At 37.6% G+C, this 18,387-nt stretch overlaps 1 protein-coding gene across 18 annotated transcripts in view; it reads left to right on the top strand.

Annotated features, from left to right (window-relative positions):
• Positions 1-18,387, top strand: part of LOC133615995 (tight junction protein 1-like) — a 304,853-nt gene that overhangs the window by 78,164 nt on the left and 208,302 nt on the right. For all 18 annotated transcript variants that reach the window (XM_061974970.2, XM_061974971.2, XM_072914763.1 and 15 more), the window contains exon 2: positions 5,511-5,724. In XM_061974970.2, the coding sequence (XP_061830954.1) occupies positions 5,511-5,724 (214 nt within the window). The remainder of the gene's footprint in view (positions 1-5,510; positions 5,725-18,387) is intronic.

The following is an 18,387-nucleotide window of genomic DNA, read 5'->3' as shown; positions in this document are numbered from 1 at the left end:
TCAACTTTCATCTTGGCACATCTTGCCAGAACCAATTTAATGCCTTCAGTACTGCTTTTATTTTTGTGTGATTGATTGAACAATGTTCTCAGAGACTTTGACCTGCTTTCACTACATCATAGACCTCTTATTGGATTCCTTGTATTAGTTGAAGACACAAATGTGGGATCATTTCAATTCTGACAAATTGGAAGTAGTAAATTAGACCCTTGACTTAATGTGAGGCCCGGACTATTATTATAAAAAATGAAATATGATCTAAATGACAAAAAGCATTCATTTCTTTCAGGACATAAAATGCAGAGTTTAACCCATTTGAGCCAGAAAACTATTATATTTGTATTAACATATCAATAATGAGTTCAATCCCAGCCTCGGGATCTTTCTGTGTGGAGTTTGCATGTTCTCCCCGTGACTGCGTGGGTTCCCTCCGGGTACTCCGGCTTCCTCCCACCGCCAAAAACATGCACCTGGGGATAGGTTGATTGGCAACACTAAATTGGCCCTAGTGTGTGAATGTGAGTGTGAATGTTGTCTGTCTATCTGTGTTGGCCCTGCGATGAGGTGGAGACTTGTCCAGGGTGTACCCTGCCTTCCGCCCGAATGCAGCTGAGATAGGTTCCAGCACCCCCCGCGACCCCAAAAGGGACAAGCGGTAGAAAATGGATGGATAAACGTGTTCATAAATATCACCAACGAGCCAATCCCAGCATCATGTTGCCTGCAAGTTGTTACTATGGTTACCAACTCTCTGAAAAATAAATAATACACCTTATTGGACGCCAAATCGATTGTCTTCACTCCTGCAATTGTGTTGATGGTTTTCCTTTCTTTTATTTTGATTGATGTGAAACACTTTTAACACCATTTGCCTGACACAACGTCCACCGTTTCCAAAAACAATTTGAAATGTGGACTCACCAGACCACAGAACACTTTTCCACTTTGCATCAGTCCATTTTAGATGAGCTCGGGCCCAGCGAAGCCGGCGGCGTTTCTGGGTGTTGTTGATAAATGGCTTTGGCTTTGCATAGTAGAGTTTTAACTTGCACTTACAGATGTAAGTGGTGATGGTTTTCCTTTATTTTATTTTTATTGATGTGAAACAATTTTAATACCATTTGCCTGAAACCGGAATGTATTTAGATACATGTTTTGGATTATTAAGTATACATGATAAACATATTGTTTACTAATCGATTTTTAATGCAAAACAACAACAACAACAAATTGCGGTGAGCTATCCTCTCTTTACAAAATTATTTGTCATGACAGGGATCAAACTCACATTTTCTGTTCCAAAAATATTTGCTTTAAACACTAGACCAGTGGTTATCAAACTTTTTTCACCAAGTACCACCTAAGAAAACACTTGGCTCTCTAAGTACCACTATAATGACCAACATTAAAATACAGTAGCGCAGTAGGCCTAAGTATTCATTAAAACAAGGCAGAGGTTTTATTTAACAATTATATTTAATATTTTTGGCCACTGTTACATCACACACAGTTTGAACAGTAACACTTTGTTTTAATATAGAAAAATATAACACTAATCACTTAATTAAGTGATTCTTTGGCATAACACTAGAATGAGCGCTTACCATAGTTTGAGAATCACTGCACAAGACCACAATGGAATACACATCTGTAACTGCCATTACCAATATTATGGCATTAGGTCAGTATGGTAAGGTGATTAAGTTTGCTAATAGATTTCACATAAATCTCCCTATCCTTTATTAATTGACATTTTACAAACTGTTTTTGGTTCTCAACGGTGTCTCGCTTGTCTGGGACGTATTCTAAATGAAGAATACATTAACGTTGCCCTGCTTCATTGCTACAAATTGTTTCTCACCATCATTATCGAAGTGACTGGCATGCACTCACAACTTCTTTTTAGGGATGTCCGATAATGGCTTTTTGCCGATATCCGATATTCCGATATTGTCCAACTCTTTAATTACTGATACCGATATCAACCGATATATGCAGTCGTGGAATTAACACATTATTATGCCTAATTTGGACAACCAGGTATGGTGAAGATAAGGTCCTTTTTAAAAAAATAAAAATAAAATAAAATAAGATAAATAAATTAAAAAAACATTTCTTGTATAAAAAAGAAAGTAAAACAATATAAAAACAGTTACATAGAAACTAGTAATTAATGAAAATGAGTAAAATTAACTGTTAAAGGTTAGTACTATTAGTAGACCAGCAACACGCACAATCATGTGTGCTTACGGACTGTATCCCTTGCAGACTGTATTGATATATATTGATATATAATGTAGGAACCAGAATATTAATAACAGAAAGAAACAACCCTTTTGTGTAAATGAGTGTGAATGAGTGTAAATGGGCAAGGGAGGTTTATTGGGTTGGTGCACTAATTGTAAGTGTATCTTGTGTTTTTTATGTTGATTTAATTAAAAAAACAAAACAAAAAAAAACAAAAAAAAAAACGATACCGATAATAAAAAAACGATACCGATAATTTCCGATATTACATTTTAAAGCATGTATTGGTCGATAATATCGGCTGGTCGATATTATCGGACATCTCTACTTCTTTTGGCCCCACTGTGCTATATTTTGCAGTGGTACTTACTGTATGTACTTCTTACATAAAAAAACAATTAAAAAGACAGACTGAGTCACCAATGCGTGGGTTTTTGTTTGAACACTCGATTCCACGGAATGATATGCGGACAAACGGAGTAGCTCTACGATAATAGAGATTGTTTACAAAAAACATGGGGTAGGATTCAAACATCTTGATTAGTGAAACTGTACACAAAATATATGCTTCAATGTAGCATGTAGTATGTAGGGATGGATACCTTTCACATGTGAATTGATACAGTGCCAATTCCGGGTATTGGGAAATCAATGCCGGTACTCACTGGTACCAATTTTCAGTACTTATGTGTGTGTTAATTTGTATTAATAAATGTTAATTAAAAAAAAAAAAATTAAAAAAAATTATTGAACCTTTAATACTAAGCTGTGCTGTGCAGTTATCTTGTTTTCTTACACAATTGTGTCCCAGTTGTAAGTACTGTACTGTATTTTATAGTAGACTTTGCATGCAGTTCCAAGACGTTACATGGCAGTAGTCTACTCTTAGTTCTGCTTGACTGCTGGTTTCCCGGCCAATTGCTTGAGCCACTTCTGAGTCTGCAACCAGACGTGACGCCACGTGCAACAAAAGGTTGTCATGATCCGTGGTCGGATCATGTTTTGTGTTATCGGTTTGTTTTGGACTCCTTTTAGTTCCTGGTTATGCACTTCCTGAGTTTAGTCACCATGGTTACTTATGATTTTCACCTGCCTTTTCGCGCACCTGTTGCTCATCAGAGACTACTATTTAAGCCTGTCATTTTCAGTCGGTCGTCCTGGCGACATTGCTTCTCTTACCCTTGCTACCCATGTTTCCTGATGATACCCCTGAAATCCATGCCATAGTTCCCTGCATTCCAAGTACGTTTTTGTTTATTGTCCATAGTTTTGCCTTTGTGGTAGTTTTTTTTCTTAGCCAAGTTTATCTCCGCCTTGAGCGCGCCTTTTGTTTGAACCCCTTTTGTAGTATAATGTTAAAATAAATCATGTCCTTACTAGGGCTGCAACTAACGATTAATTTGATAATCGATTAATCTGTCGATTATTACTTTGATTGATCGATTAATAATCGGATAAAAGAGACAAACTACATTTCTATCCTTTCCAGTATTTTATTGAAAAAAAAACAGCATACTGGCGCCATGTTCTTTCAACTTGCCAAATAAAACAAGGAAAATGTTACAAAAATGCACACTTTTGACCGGTTTCACCTCGGTCGCTGCTAGTCCTCTTGTGCTAGCATGCTAGCAGCTGGCGGGCTACGTATAGACTGACCATACGTCCTCTTTTCACCGGACATGTCATCTTTTGCGAGGCTGTCAGGGCGGAGTTTCATAAATGCCTCAAATGTCCGGCATTTTGAGTATTGATTACACAACGTGCAGTACGCTACTTAATATGTCCGTGTGGAAACTCGTTCGGTACACTTGCGCACCGAAACGAAACCCCCGTACCGAAATGGTTCGATACAAATACACGTACCGTTACACCCCTAATATTTTGATTATTGTTTCTCAGCTGTTTGTAAATGTTGCAGTTTATAAATAAAGGTTAAAACGTAGCTTCTGCGCATGCGCATAGCATAGATCCAACAAATCGATGACTAAATTAATCGCCAACTATTTTTATAATCGATTTTAATCGATTTAATCGATTAGTTGTTGCAGCCCTAGTCCTTACCTTCACGCCGTGTCCGATCCAACCTTTCTTGCATCTCGGGAAAACAAACCCCCCAAAGTCCACGCCATGACAAAGGTATCGTAATATCGCACACTTTTATTCTACTTGAATCGGTACCCAATAGTACCGACGGACTTTGGTCAGTGTCAAATTCGGTACCCGTCCCTGCTTGAAGGCATGTTCAAAATATACTAAATCTGTCAAGACGTGGACTATGGTGTGTTTGTTTTCCCGAGATGCAAGTAAAGCTGGACTGGTCATGGCCTGAAGGTAAATACATATTTATTTATAACACTCAAAGGAACAAAAAGCGCGCTCAAGGCGGATGTACAAACTTGACTAACGAAACAAAAAGACTTGCACGTGGGCTAAAAACTGTGAACAATTAAACAAAAACACTAACTGTGGCATTAATAGAAAAAAATTACTTGGACAAGGCATGAAGTGCGCAGAGGTAGACAGAGTGTGACAGGGGTATGAATGCGGGATGTCACCAGAAAGAGAAACTGAAAACAATGAACTTAAATACTACAGACATGATTAACGAAAACAGGTGCGTGACTCAAAACGTGAAACAGGTGCGTGACGTGACAGGTGAAAACTAATGGGTTGCTATGGTGACAAACAAGAGTGCACAATGAGTCCAAACGTGAAACAGGTGAAACTAATGGGTAATCATGGAAACAAGACAAGGGAGTGAAAAGCCAGAAACTAAAGAGTCCAATAACTAAACATGACTAAAACAAAACATGATTACACAGAGCATGTGGAAGAAGGTACCTAGAGAAAACCTCCGCAGTGCAATCCCAATGAAATATGCAAACTTGCTCCGTCTTGCCCAGTATTGATTAATTTCCCCAAAAATATCGGATTGTCCTTGCACAAAATACTACTAATGTTCATGGCCTAATAATAGAAGGCAAGTGGTTGCCCTATACCTTGTATCCTTCTGTAGGCTGCCCCACTGACATTCAACCCAATTACTCACACTTGCTTGACTCCCACCCCACACAACAGTAGGGCCTGTCCTTTAAAAAGGCATCAAGTTGGCTCACTTTCGTCCTTCAAGCATCTTTAGGTTTCAGTGTCTGCAGAGAAGGAGGTGGCATTTATGTGGAATGTGGAGAACGACCAGTTCTGTCTTGTGACGACGGCCATCTTACATGATGATAATTCCTTCTTTTTTTCTGTTCTGTGTGCAGGGTAACCCCGTCAGATGGAGAGACGTCACCCTCTGGTGCTCCTGACGCTTCAGATGGGCCTATAGGTGCTACCGGGGGTGCGGGTGCTATGGCCATGCCTGCCACATCCACCCTCTCCCTGCCCATGAGCCAGGGGAAACCTTCCTTGCGTCGGATAAAAGGCCGCATTCACCGCAGTAAGAGCCTAGACAGCATGGATCTGCTTGACGCCAATGTAAGTGCGAGAATGTATGGAGTTGCTGAGACTCACTATATAGATAAAAGTCCCTCAATGAAATGATTGGGCTTTTATGATGCTTTAGTCCGAGGGGTTGTCCAAACTCTGGCCCGCGGGCATCTGCAGTTTGGCCCACAAGACGACTGCACGAGTTCAATTTCAATAAGCAACCTGGCCATGCTTTCATATTAGATTGAAATAAACTGGGATCTGACAGGTGGCTATTTGTCATGACTAGCACGGCATTTACTTATAGGACCCAATCAAAACAACCTCTCCTCGTCATGGTGCAGAAATAATATTCAACCATCATAAAAAATTTAGCACACATGGGTGTACCCCGCCTTCCGCCCGATTGTAGCTGAGATGGGCTCCAGCGCCCCCCGCGACCCCAGAGGGGAATAAGCGGTAGAAAATGGATGGGATGGATGGGTCACACATAACACAACCTGCTCACTGAACTTTGGCACAGCATATGGTTATAGGACCCAATCAAAACAATCTTTCCTAGTCATGGTGCTGAAAAAAACATTCAACCAGCATAAACAATTTAATACACATGGCCACAAATAACACAACCTGCTGACTGAACTTTGTGGATGTTGTAAAAAAAAAAAAAGTCCCATCACCATAGAAAATTCTAAATTACACTCATTTAAATCCATTGCAAGGCAGGATGGGAAAATGCCAAACATTCTCTCCACACGTTTAGCTGCTTGATATTTCTGATTGATTAAAAGCTTTAAAGTGGTTTTCACAGAGATAAACAAGGTAGGAGTGGAAGTTTTAACATTATATTATTATAATATGTAATGCACACGCGAACACAAGCACACACACACACAGACACACACACACACACACACATATATACGTGTATATTTATATATATATGTAAATATGTGTGTGTGTATATATATATATATATATATATATATATATATATATATATATATATATATATATATATATATATATATATATATACATATGTATTCCGCCCTTGTGCAGCTGGGATACACGTGTATATATATGCACAAGGGCGGAATATATATATATATATATATATATATATATATATATATATATATATATGTATATATATATATATATATATATATATATATATATATATATATATTCTGCCCTTGTGGGATACACGTGTATATATATGCACAAGGGCGGAATATATATATATATATATATATATATACATATATATATATATATTCTGCCCTTGTGCAGATATATATATATATATATATATATATATATATATATATATATATATATATATATATATATATATATATATATATAAAATCTCCTGACGATTGAGGGTACCCCCCTCATGAAACAGGCCTGTAGAGATGAAATAGTCTTGTGATTTTTTTTCCCCACACATACATATATATATATATATATATATATATATATATATATATTTTGCCCTTGTGCAGCTGGGATAGGCCCCAGCTCCTCCCGCAACCTCATAAAGGACAAGCGGTAGAAAATGGATGGGATGGATGGATGGTTACTTTGCATGCAGTGGGCTTTTGGCCCCTGGCCAAATTATTTTAGCCCAATGCGGCCCCCCCAGTCAAAAAGGTTGGACACCCCTGCTTTAGTCTTTTAAAGAAGACATATAATGCACATTTCTTCACAGATTAAACTAACATGTCTGATAGGGCGAGTTAATCATTAGTCTGTTGAAAATGATGGAAAGTGCCACTCTACATAGCAACTGACGCTGTGGTCAAAGTTGTAATCGCCACAAATCACATTTTAAGATATTCAACACTACTGCCATCTGGCTTCTTAAGTGGCACATGCACGCCCCAAATTCGTCACTTTTCATGTGTCAGGTAAACTGCAATGAATGGAGCCATATGAATCCTATTGAATTTTACTGTAGGGGCATGCCAATGAGGGTCGACTTAGTGTTACCATGACGATGACTGAGCACAGCTCCTGAAAAAGCATGAATTCTGGGGAGACACTAAGATATAACGGGATACTACTGAATGGTAGTTTTTTTATGAACTTTGTGATTTGATGGCATTTCTGTGTGTTGTGGCTATGCTAGCTATGGCTTCCGTGTAACTGATTCTCAAACTGTGGTACGCGGCTTCCATCTAGTGGTACGCTACTGTACACATTATGTGTAATGGCACATTGGCCAAACATATTCAATGTAATTATTAAATAAAACCTCTGCCCTGTTTTTAATGAATATTTAGGCCTACTAAGCTACTGTATTTTAAATGTTGGTCATTATGGTGGTACAAGTGTTTTCTGAGGTGGTATTTGGTAAAAAAAAAAAAAAAAAGTTTGAGAACCACTGGTGTAGCAGGTTTATGTGCTGATTATCAGAATCTAACGCTAAGTTCATGGCATTTCAGTCCAAGTTATGTGTAGTTCCAGATAGGTTTAGGGCAAACCTTCAAGCTGCAACCTAACATTACCTTAGTTACCAATATGCTGCAAATTCTTCCAGTTTTCTTTAGCAGAGTAAAAACACTCACATTGGCTGCAAATGAGCTACGAAACGACCTCACTGGTTCACGGCTGTCGGAAATGATGAGAAGGATGAGAGAGATTCTAAGTCCAGGCTGGGGAAATTGGGTTTGAGGGTGGTTTTATGTAAATGTGTCCGATTGTGACGTCATAATCAGCATTCAGAATCGAGAAGCATTTTCTGACGGTTGGCTGCCATTGTCATTGCCAATATTAAAATACCACTGATGTTCATTTGTGCCAAAGACATTTTTGTTTGTGCTGTCAAGGTTTTTTTCTTTTCTTTTTCTTTAATTCAAATTCCTATGCTCTAATGAATAAAAAAAATCACATTAAGTTAACAAGAAAAAGAAGGGGGAATTTACTTTATTTTAGTAATTCACATAAAAAGTTTATGATAATGATACTATGACGTACTCCAATATTGAGACCAAAAAGTATTGGATAAAGCCTTTATAAAATATATTTTGGTCCCATGTATTACCTTTCTGTCTTTACATCACAATATAGTTTATCTATATATCCTGTATCTATGAAAACATACTTTGTATGATCATATTAATTTTGTCTTAAAGTCTCGCTTAAGTTTAGGTGTTTCATCTTGGATATACAGTATAATCCTCCATATTGGCACATTCTTTCAACAATTAATATAATTTATTTAATTTCATTTCATTTCTTTCAAAGGAGTAAAGCTATATTCAGTGCGTTGGCATTGGAAAACCAGAGCTTCCATCTTCTCTTCTCTCTATTTTAGAGTCCAAATATGAAGAATAATAATGTCACACTTACCGGTACATTAAAAACATTAAACAGGCTGTAGATTCTACAGTGTAAAAAATAGAAATTCATGGTGTAAACATGTATCTGCAAACATTATTTTAGGGACATTGTGGAAGCAGTCCAGCAGTAAGCCACGCCCTCTTTCTCTTACACACACACACACACACACACACACACACACACACACACGCGCACGTGCACAAGTAAGAAGGTAAAGCAGCAACACACGCTCCGCCTTATGATCGGTTTGTGTGCAAATTTAGGGATTTTTACTCAAGTAGATGGTAAAGAGTGATATTAATCATACAGAAAATACATTTATAACAGAGTTTAATGGACAAATTCCAATATATATTTTTATGGTTTTATTATTTTATTTTTTTCCCATTGTGACCGCACGTCCCTGCACCAAACTTGTCTCAAATGTTTGTTTCGTGCTGGTTTGTGCTGTCAAAAATCATTTGTGCTAATATGGTTTTAATACTTTTACATTTTTATTATTATACGCAGCCCAATTCTGATACTCTTTACTTTTTACTTAAATGTTTAATATTATGGGAAAATTCTTTGATTTTGCATTTTATTTCTTGCTCAAGATAATCAAAAATACATTTTAAAAAATCAGGACAAAATTAAAGTAAACGTTTTTTTTTTCATATGACAATTTAGAAATCAATAAATAAAGCAATATAAAACAAAATAATACTTTTATTACAAAAAATTGTTGAGTTTAAGTTTATTTCGAACATGCATACATTTACAACATGATACTTCACAATTTCCAGTTTCTCTTTTGAACATGTTCGAAAAGGAGTAGGAAGAAGCAGAGCTTATTTAATCTTACCCCTTTTCCTTTACATAGGGGTTGCTAACACGTTTGTTCACTTGCTGTTCACAATTTATTCACAATATACTCCTAAAGTAATAATTAAAAAAAAAAAATTAGTGAAGTAAATTGTATTTCATATTGTGAGATAAATAGGATTATCAATAAATTCAGAATGTTTATCATGATTCTTCTTCTTTGTACTACTTGAACTGATCACTTTGGGGAAATTTCAGGTCATTTTAAAGATTAATAAGCAGTTTCTATTGGGCACTGTACTTGCTTGTAACTTGTTTTAAAATAGTTTTTTATTGAAACAATGTATGTTATACTTATTGCGTGTTTTTATGTTCGTGTTGTAGGTCATTTGTAGCTATAGTGTGTGACTTCTCCTGTTTTTTTCTTGTTCGATGTATCTCTCGCAAAATATATTATAATCTCAATGAGATTTTTACCTGGTTAGATTAAAGAAAATGAATGATATGAGCAATATAAAGCCAATTGTGCAAAATAAGTACCGTATTTTTCGGAGTGTAAGTCGCTCTGGAGTATAAGTAGCACCGGCCGAAAATGCATAATAAAGAAGCGAAAAAACATATATAAGTCGCACTGGAGTAAAAGTCTCATTTTTTGGAGAAATGTATTTAATAAAACCCAACACCAGGTTCTAAGGATCAATACTAGGACCTAAATTATTCAATCTCTATATAAATGACATTTGTAAAGTTACAAAGGATTTAAAGTTAGTATTATTTGCGGATGATACAACAGTGTTTTGTTCAGGAGAGAACACACGGAAAATAATACAAATAATAACAGAAGAAATTAACAAATTAAAAAGATGGTTTGACAAAAACAGGATGGATGTTCTAGACAAAAAATAACTTCATATTCTCTACTGCTCACTAGTGTTACCATATCTGAGTTACTGTGTAGAAATATGGGGAAATAACTACAAAAGTACACTTCATTCATTAACGGTGTTACAAAAAAGATCAGTTAGAATAATACATCATGTTGGATATAGAGAACATACAAATCCTTTATTTTTTGAATCAAAGATACTGAAATTCCACGACATAGTGAATTTGCAAACAGCTAAAATTATACACAAAGCAAACTATAACCTGCTACCCAAGAATATACAACAATTCTTCTCAAAAAAAGAGGAGAAATATAATCTTAGAGAAAAATGTAATTTAAAACATTTGTATGCACGTACAGCACTTAAGACCTTCAGTATATCAGTATGTGGAATTAAATTATGAAATGGATTAAGCAAAGCAATCAAACAATGTACTAATATGATCCATTTCAAGAAACTCTTCAAACTTAAAGTGTTTACAAAGTACAAAGAAGAAGAACCATGATAAACATTCTGAATTGATTTAATTCAACCATTCTTTCACTCTCAAAATAATCTTACTTATCTCATCATATGAAATATAACTTACTTCACCAATTATTATTTATTTATTTATTTTTATTGTGATTACTTATGGAGTATATTGTGAATAAATTGAGAACAGGAAGTGAACTAAAGTTTTGGCAACTGTTATATAAAAGAAAAGGGATAGGATTAAATAAGCTCTGCTTCTTCCTACTCCTTTTCGAACATGTTGAAAAGAGAAACTGGAAATTGAGATGCATCATGTTGTATGCTTGCATGTTCGAAATAAACTCAAACTCAACTCAAAACTCAACACCAAGAATAGACATTTGAAAGGCAATTTAAAATAAATAAAGAATAGTGAACAACAGGCTGAATAAGTGTACGTTATATGAGGCATAAATAACCAACTGAGAACGTGCCTGGTATGTTAACGTAACATATTATGGTAAGAGTCATTCAAATAACTATAACATATAGAACATGCTATACGTTTACCAAACAATCTGTCACTCCTAATCGCTAAATCCCATGAAATATTATACGTCTAGTCTCTTACGTGAACGAGCTAAATAATATTATTTGATATTTTACGGTAATGTGTTAATAATTTCACACATAAGTCGCTCCTGAGTATAAGTCGCACCCCCGGCCAAACTATGAAAAAAAACTGCGACTTATAGTCCGAAAAATACGGTAAATACTTTTGGCTCTCATTCAAATAATTTGCCGTGTCGTCATCAAATCCAGCCTTTACCCGAGACAATTAAAAGAAAATTGATTGTATCACGCTCTCAATCCAAGGCTGATACCACCCTTGATATCGATATTTGGATGGACCTGCTCACTTCTAGTTCCTACAGTAAATATGTTTTACCGTACAGCACAAAGGCTAAGCTGTGATTTTTGCAGCTTCAACAGGCCGCGTCCAATAAATGTTAATGTATTTTTGTCTTCACTCTACTGCTTTTCTATCTGTACACACACCACACAATGACCTTTGGTTATGCAATGTTTCTTCGGCTTCCAGATGAGCACATTTTAACACATTCCATATGCCTCTCTCTCTCTCTATGACTGGTTTACTCTCATGAAAAGTATTAATCTGATATATGATTGGATAAGCCGCTTGGCGCTAAAAAGCCTTACTAAGTCTGGGATTGTCCATTGAGCTCCACTCTCTCCACCACAGTCAGTTCATGCGTGCATCCTCAGGGCTGTTTTTGGGAAAGCCACCAGTGGGTTTATGGCCCAAAAAAAAACAAGCCAAACTGCTGCTAATGCAGGCCTGCTGTCTGTGGTGATCCTGGACCACAACGGACACTATGGGACAGATACTCTTAAATCCAAGTAGTCCTGCACGTCATTCAGTGTCTCTCCACCACTACGACTCTCTTTACTAGATGCCTCCTTTAATAAACATTCACAATGTGACGTTTCCTCATCCACCCCCATCCTTCCTCTTCATGTAGACATTCGTTTGTGTGTGTGTGTGTGTGTGTGTGTGTGTGTGTGTGTGTGTTCTGGCAATGCTTACTTAACGGGGACATCGCTCTGTTTACACAGTCACCTTTAGGGGACCTCTGACGGTATGGGGACATAAAAGGAAAACCTTTTTAAATGATAGTCAGATCCATTCGATATCCTTCTATATATGGTAGTTGGAGTTGCAGACAACTTCTTTACTGCTAAATAGCAGTTTTCAGTAATGTCACAGAAGATGCAGGATTTGCTTTAACATTTAAGTGGTGAAACTTCCTATAAGACGACAGCTGTAGTGCTGTATTCTGAGGATCACGTCATATTTAATTTGAACTTTTTTTTTTTTTAATGGTCCTCAGTAGTCACGTACACATTTGAGTGAATTAAGCAAAATTATTTAAATTTGATCCCTATGAACCATATTAACTTATTTTCCCCTGGGTCCCCAATAAGAATGATCAGCACATTACTTCATCAATCCAGAGATTTAAAGGCCTACTGAAACCCACTACTACCGACCACGCAGTCTGATAGTTTATATATCAATGATGAAATCTTAACATTGCAACACATGCCAATACGGCCGGGTTAGCTTACTAAAGTGCCATTTTAAATTTTGCGCGAAATATCCTGCTGAAAACGTCTCGGTATGATGACGTCAGCGCGTGACGTCACGGATTGTGGAGGACATTTTGGGACAGCATGGTGGCCAGCTATTAAGTCGTCTGTTTTCATCGCAAAATTCCACAGTATTCTGGACATCTGTGTTGGTGAATCTTTTGCAATTTGTTCAATGAACAATGGAGACAGCAAAGAAGAAAGCTGTAGGTGGGAAGCGGTGTATTGCGGCCGACTGCAGCAACACAAACACAGCCGGTGTTTCATTGTTTACATTCCCGGAAGATGACAGTCAAGCTTTACTATTTGCCTGTGGATAACTGGGACAACAGAGACTCTTACCAGGAGGACTTTGAGTTGGATGTGCAGACGCGGTACCGTGAGTACGCATGCAGCTGCGGCTTCCAAACATTTGATCGCTTGCCCGTACGTGCGTGCCGCTATGTGCATGTCACATACATAACTTTGGGGACTTTGGGGAAATATATGTGCTGTATGAACTTTGGAGAGGTGAACGGTACTTTGGGCTGTGGGATTGAGTGTGTTGTGCAGGTGTTTGAGTTGTATTGGCGGGTTATATGGACGGGAGGGTGGAGGTGTTTGTTATGCGGGATTAATTTGTGGCATATTAAATATAAGCCTGGTTGTGTTGTGGCTAATAGAGTATATATATGTCTTGTGTTTATTTACTGTTTTAGTCATTCCCAGCTGAATATCAGGTCCCACCCGCCTCTCACAGCATCTTCCCTATCTGAATCGCTCCCACTGCCCTCTAGTCCTTCACTCTCACTTTCCTCATCCACAAATCTTTCATCCTCGCTCAAATTAATGGGGAAATCGTTGCTTTCTCGGTCCGAATCGCTCTCGCTGCTGGTGGCCATGATTGTAAACAAAGTGCAGATGTGAGGAGCTCCACAACCTGTGACGTCACGCTACCCGTCTGCTACTTCCGGTACAGGCAAGGCTTTTTTATTAGCGACCAAAAGTTGTGAACTTTATTGTCGATGTTCTCTACTAAATCCTTTCAGCAAAAATATGGCAATATCGCGAAATGATCAAGTATGACACATAGAATGGACCTGCTATCCCCGTTTAAATAAGAAAATCGCATTTCAGTAGGCCTTTAAAGACATGTATGAGCTAACTGGGCAGTGGCCATTTTACCAAAAAATGTTTATGCCTCCACAACCTGTAGAAAGGGTGGTCCCCACAAGTGATGATCAAAAACTTGGTCCCCATTCCAAATGATAACCAGTATGCAAAATCAAAAATTGTTTTCGCTAATATCAAACATTTTAGTAAAAAGTAAAGAGTATCAGAATTGGGCTGCGTATGAGTGATAAAAAGGTAGAAGTATTAAAACCATAATAGCACAAATGTTTTTTGACAGCACAAACCAGCACGAAACAAACATTTGAGACAAGTTTGGTGCGGGGACGTGCGGTCACAATGGGAAAAAAATCAAATAATAAAGCCATAAAAACATATATTGGAATTTGTCCATTAAACTCTGTTTATAAATGTATTTTCTGTATGATTAATATCACTCTTTACCATCTACTTGAGTAAAAATCCCTAAGTTTGCACACAAACCAATCATAAGGCGGAGAGTGTGTTGCTGCTTTACCTTCTTACTTGTGCACGTGTGTGTGTGTATGTGTGTGTGTGTGTGTGTGTGTGTGTGTGTGTGTGATCGTCAGTGTGAGAGTCAGCCTTGTTATGACCACGTTTAAGAGGCAGCATTTGCAGTCGGCACAAGTTAATGCATAAGTGATGAGGAGGAAGGTTGAAGGTGAACAGAAGAACTTGTACGACGTGTGGAGGAAAGGTGCGGCGTGACAAGCCAGGGACAGGCTCCGAGATAACACAGCCCTGCCACCCGAAATGATGATGAGCACTCACAGATGTACACACACACACACACACACACACACACACACACTAGAATTTTACGGTATACCTGTACTAGGGTTGTACGGTATACCGGTATTGGTGTAGTACGGCGATACTAATGAATCATGTTCGGTACTATACCACCTCTAAAAAGTATCGCCCCCCCCCCCCCCCCCACACACCCACAATCACAGAGTACTTACAAGCAGACAAGGTGTGTAGACAGAAAAGGGAGAACGGATGTATTTTGGCTTAAAAACTAACGATAAATGTGAAGTTATAACAATGAAACGGCCACAGGAAGCGGTGCTTTAAGACATGGCTAGCTAGCTAGCGGCTAAAGTCCAGCCGCAGTCGGCTTCTAAATCACGAATCCTCGCCTCCATGGCGACAAATAAAGTACGTTTATTACAAGTATCATCCCTGCAGGACGAGGAATAGTTAAATATGTTTCACTACACACCGTAGCTCACTGGCGTCAAAATGTAAACAACCGCCATTGGTGGATCTACACCTAACATCCACTGTAATGATACCAAGTACAGGAGCATATCTAGTCGATACTACTATGATTACATCCATATTTTTTATCATCACAAAATCTTTTTACTTTTAAAAAAAATGTGTTTTATGTTTATAAACTCAGGAAATATGTCCCTGGACACATGAAGACTTATATGATGAGTATGATCCTGTAACGACTTGGTATCGGATTGATACCCAAATTTGTGGTAACATCTGAAACTAATGTAAAGCATCCACACAACAGAAGAATAAATGATTACATTTTAACAGAAGTGTAGATACAACATATTAAAAGAGAAAGTAAGCAGATATTAACAGTAAATGAACAAGTAGATTAATAATTAATTTTATTCCACTTGTCCTTAATAATTTTGACAAAATAATAGAATGGAAAATGACACAATATGTTACTGCATATGTCAGCAGCTAAATTAGGAGCCTTTGTTTGCTTACTTACTACTAAAAGACAAGTTGTCTTGTGTGTTCACTATTTTATTTAAGTACTAACTTGCAATAAGAAACATATGTTTAATGTACCTTAAGATTTTTTGTTAAAATAAAGCCAATAATGCAATTTTTTGTGGTCCCCTTTATTTAGAAAAGTACCAAAAAGTATCGAAATACATTTTGGTACTGGTACCAAAATATTGGTATCAGGACAACATTAACTGGTGCTGATAAAATACTGTGATACTAATGAATTAAAATTACTTTGAATTTGAAAATTACTTTTTTCTTCTTTCATGGACATGATGGCGTGCCGTGGGGACATTGCTAGTAATATGATCCCAGGTGCATGTGAGTCAACACACACACACATCACTTACAAGTGGGTAGGAGTCTCTGAAAACAAGAAGGCTTTGAGGGCAAAATCCGAATGATCTGAAGCGAACAAAAGTGAGTGAGCTGTGACACGGGTATCACAAAGTGACAGGTGGAAACAATAATCTCCCGGCTCGAAGGCTCCTCGCAACGGAAATGTACACAAAAGGAACATAGGGAAGAACGATACTCAAAACACAAATAGGACACGTTTGGATGCAACGGATCATGACAGTGTTATCATTATCACTAAGCAGCGTGAAACGACGACAGTGACATAATTACGGTCTTTTTTGATTGATTGAAAGTTTTATTAGTAGATTGTACAGTTCAGTACACATTCCGTACAATTGACCACTAAGTGGTAACACCCGAATACGTTTTTCAACTTGTTTAAGTCGGGGTCCACGTAAATCAATTCATGGTACAAATATATACTATCAGTTACCAGTGTCGGGACTAACGCGTTACAAAGTAACGTTAGTTTCGGCGGTAACTAGTAATCTAACGTGTTATTTTTTATATTCAGTAACTCAATTACCGTTACTACATGATGCGTTACTGCGTTATTTTACGTTATTTTTTTATGTAGTATCGGCTAGAAACAGAAGATCTGAGTGTGTTTTATTGGAGCGCTGCGAAGTCGTCCTTCTGTGTCACAAGGAAAAGAAGAGGCGTGCTTTCTGTGGGTGGGGGCGGGCGGCTCCCAGACCGTAGTTGAGGGGTGCAGGGGAGACATTCCTCCAGGGCCTATGTACTTCGGGGCTAACAAACTTCACTTTACCCGGAAGTGGGTCTTTACAGCTGAGGGTGAATGACGAGACCGGCGGTTTGTTGCAACTTTGTGACTTTATTGGACGCAGCCATCCACCAAGCTAGAGCACCTGCACGCACTCACTGTCGCCGTTCCCTCACCTCTCTCGCCCACTCACTCACTGATGTCACTCACCTCACATGCTGTCATATCTTGAAGGGTCACACACACACACATACGCTACTCTCATAACAACTAACAAGACATCATGGCAAAGCCAGAAGTCGAGTTTCTTAACATGGAGACATTCTCAATACTTTTCTTTTGTCGAGCACAAACAAAATAATATTTTAGTTAAATGTAGGTTGTGTCTTGGATCAAAGATCCTATCTACTTAAAGTTAAAGTGCCACTATGTTGCAGCTATTTAAAATAGTTTTGTCAATTTGTTCTGGCCTGAAATAAATTGGCCCTTTGAAACATATCTTTGTCTTTGTGTGTTGTATGTAGACCACATTGCTTCCTGAGTTCAGTGATGCAAATGCATGTCAAGTAAAAAAAAAAAAAGAAGTAACTAAATAGTTACTTTTTACAGTAACACATTACTTTTCGGTGTAAGTAACTGAGTTAGTAACTGAGTTACTTTTGAAATAAAGTAACAAGTAACTGTAACTAGTTACTGGTTTTCAGTAACTAACCCAACACTGTCAGTTACACAGAATTAAAACATTCACACAGTGACTTCCTGTTTAGTGCAAAATAAGCTACAAAATAAATGCATGGCAGTATTAACCGGGTTTCTCTCACAACAACTAACAACATTTGATTGTTAGCCATCCGGAAGAACGATGTGTGCATTGAAATCACTACTGTGTCTATTAAATTTACATTTAGACATCAGTTTTAGGTCTAGAACTATGAAATAAGTGTCAATGTTGTCAGCATTAGAGATTAACAGAATAAGCAGTAGAATATGCGTCATGTGACAGTGTAGTATTATAGCCCCAGTATATGCCCCTTCATGACTGTATGCAGCAAGGTGGATGGTCAT

This window comes from Nerophis lumbriciformis, linkage group LG15 (assembly GCF_033978685.3).
Source record: "Nerophis lumbriciformis linkage group LG15, RoL_Nlum_v2.1, whole genome shotgun sequence".
Lineage (NCBI taxonomy): Eukaryota > Metazoa > Chordata > Actinopteri > Syngnathiformes > Syngnathidae > Nerophis > Nerophis lumbriciformis.
The sequence above is the reverse complement of the archived record's forward strand: the minus strand, read 5'-3'. Positions and strand labels throughout refer to the sequence as shown.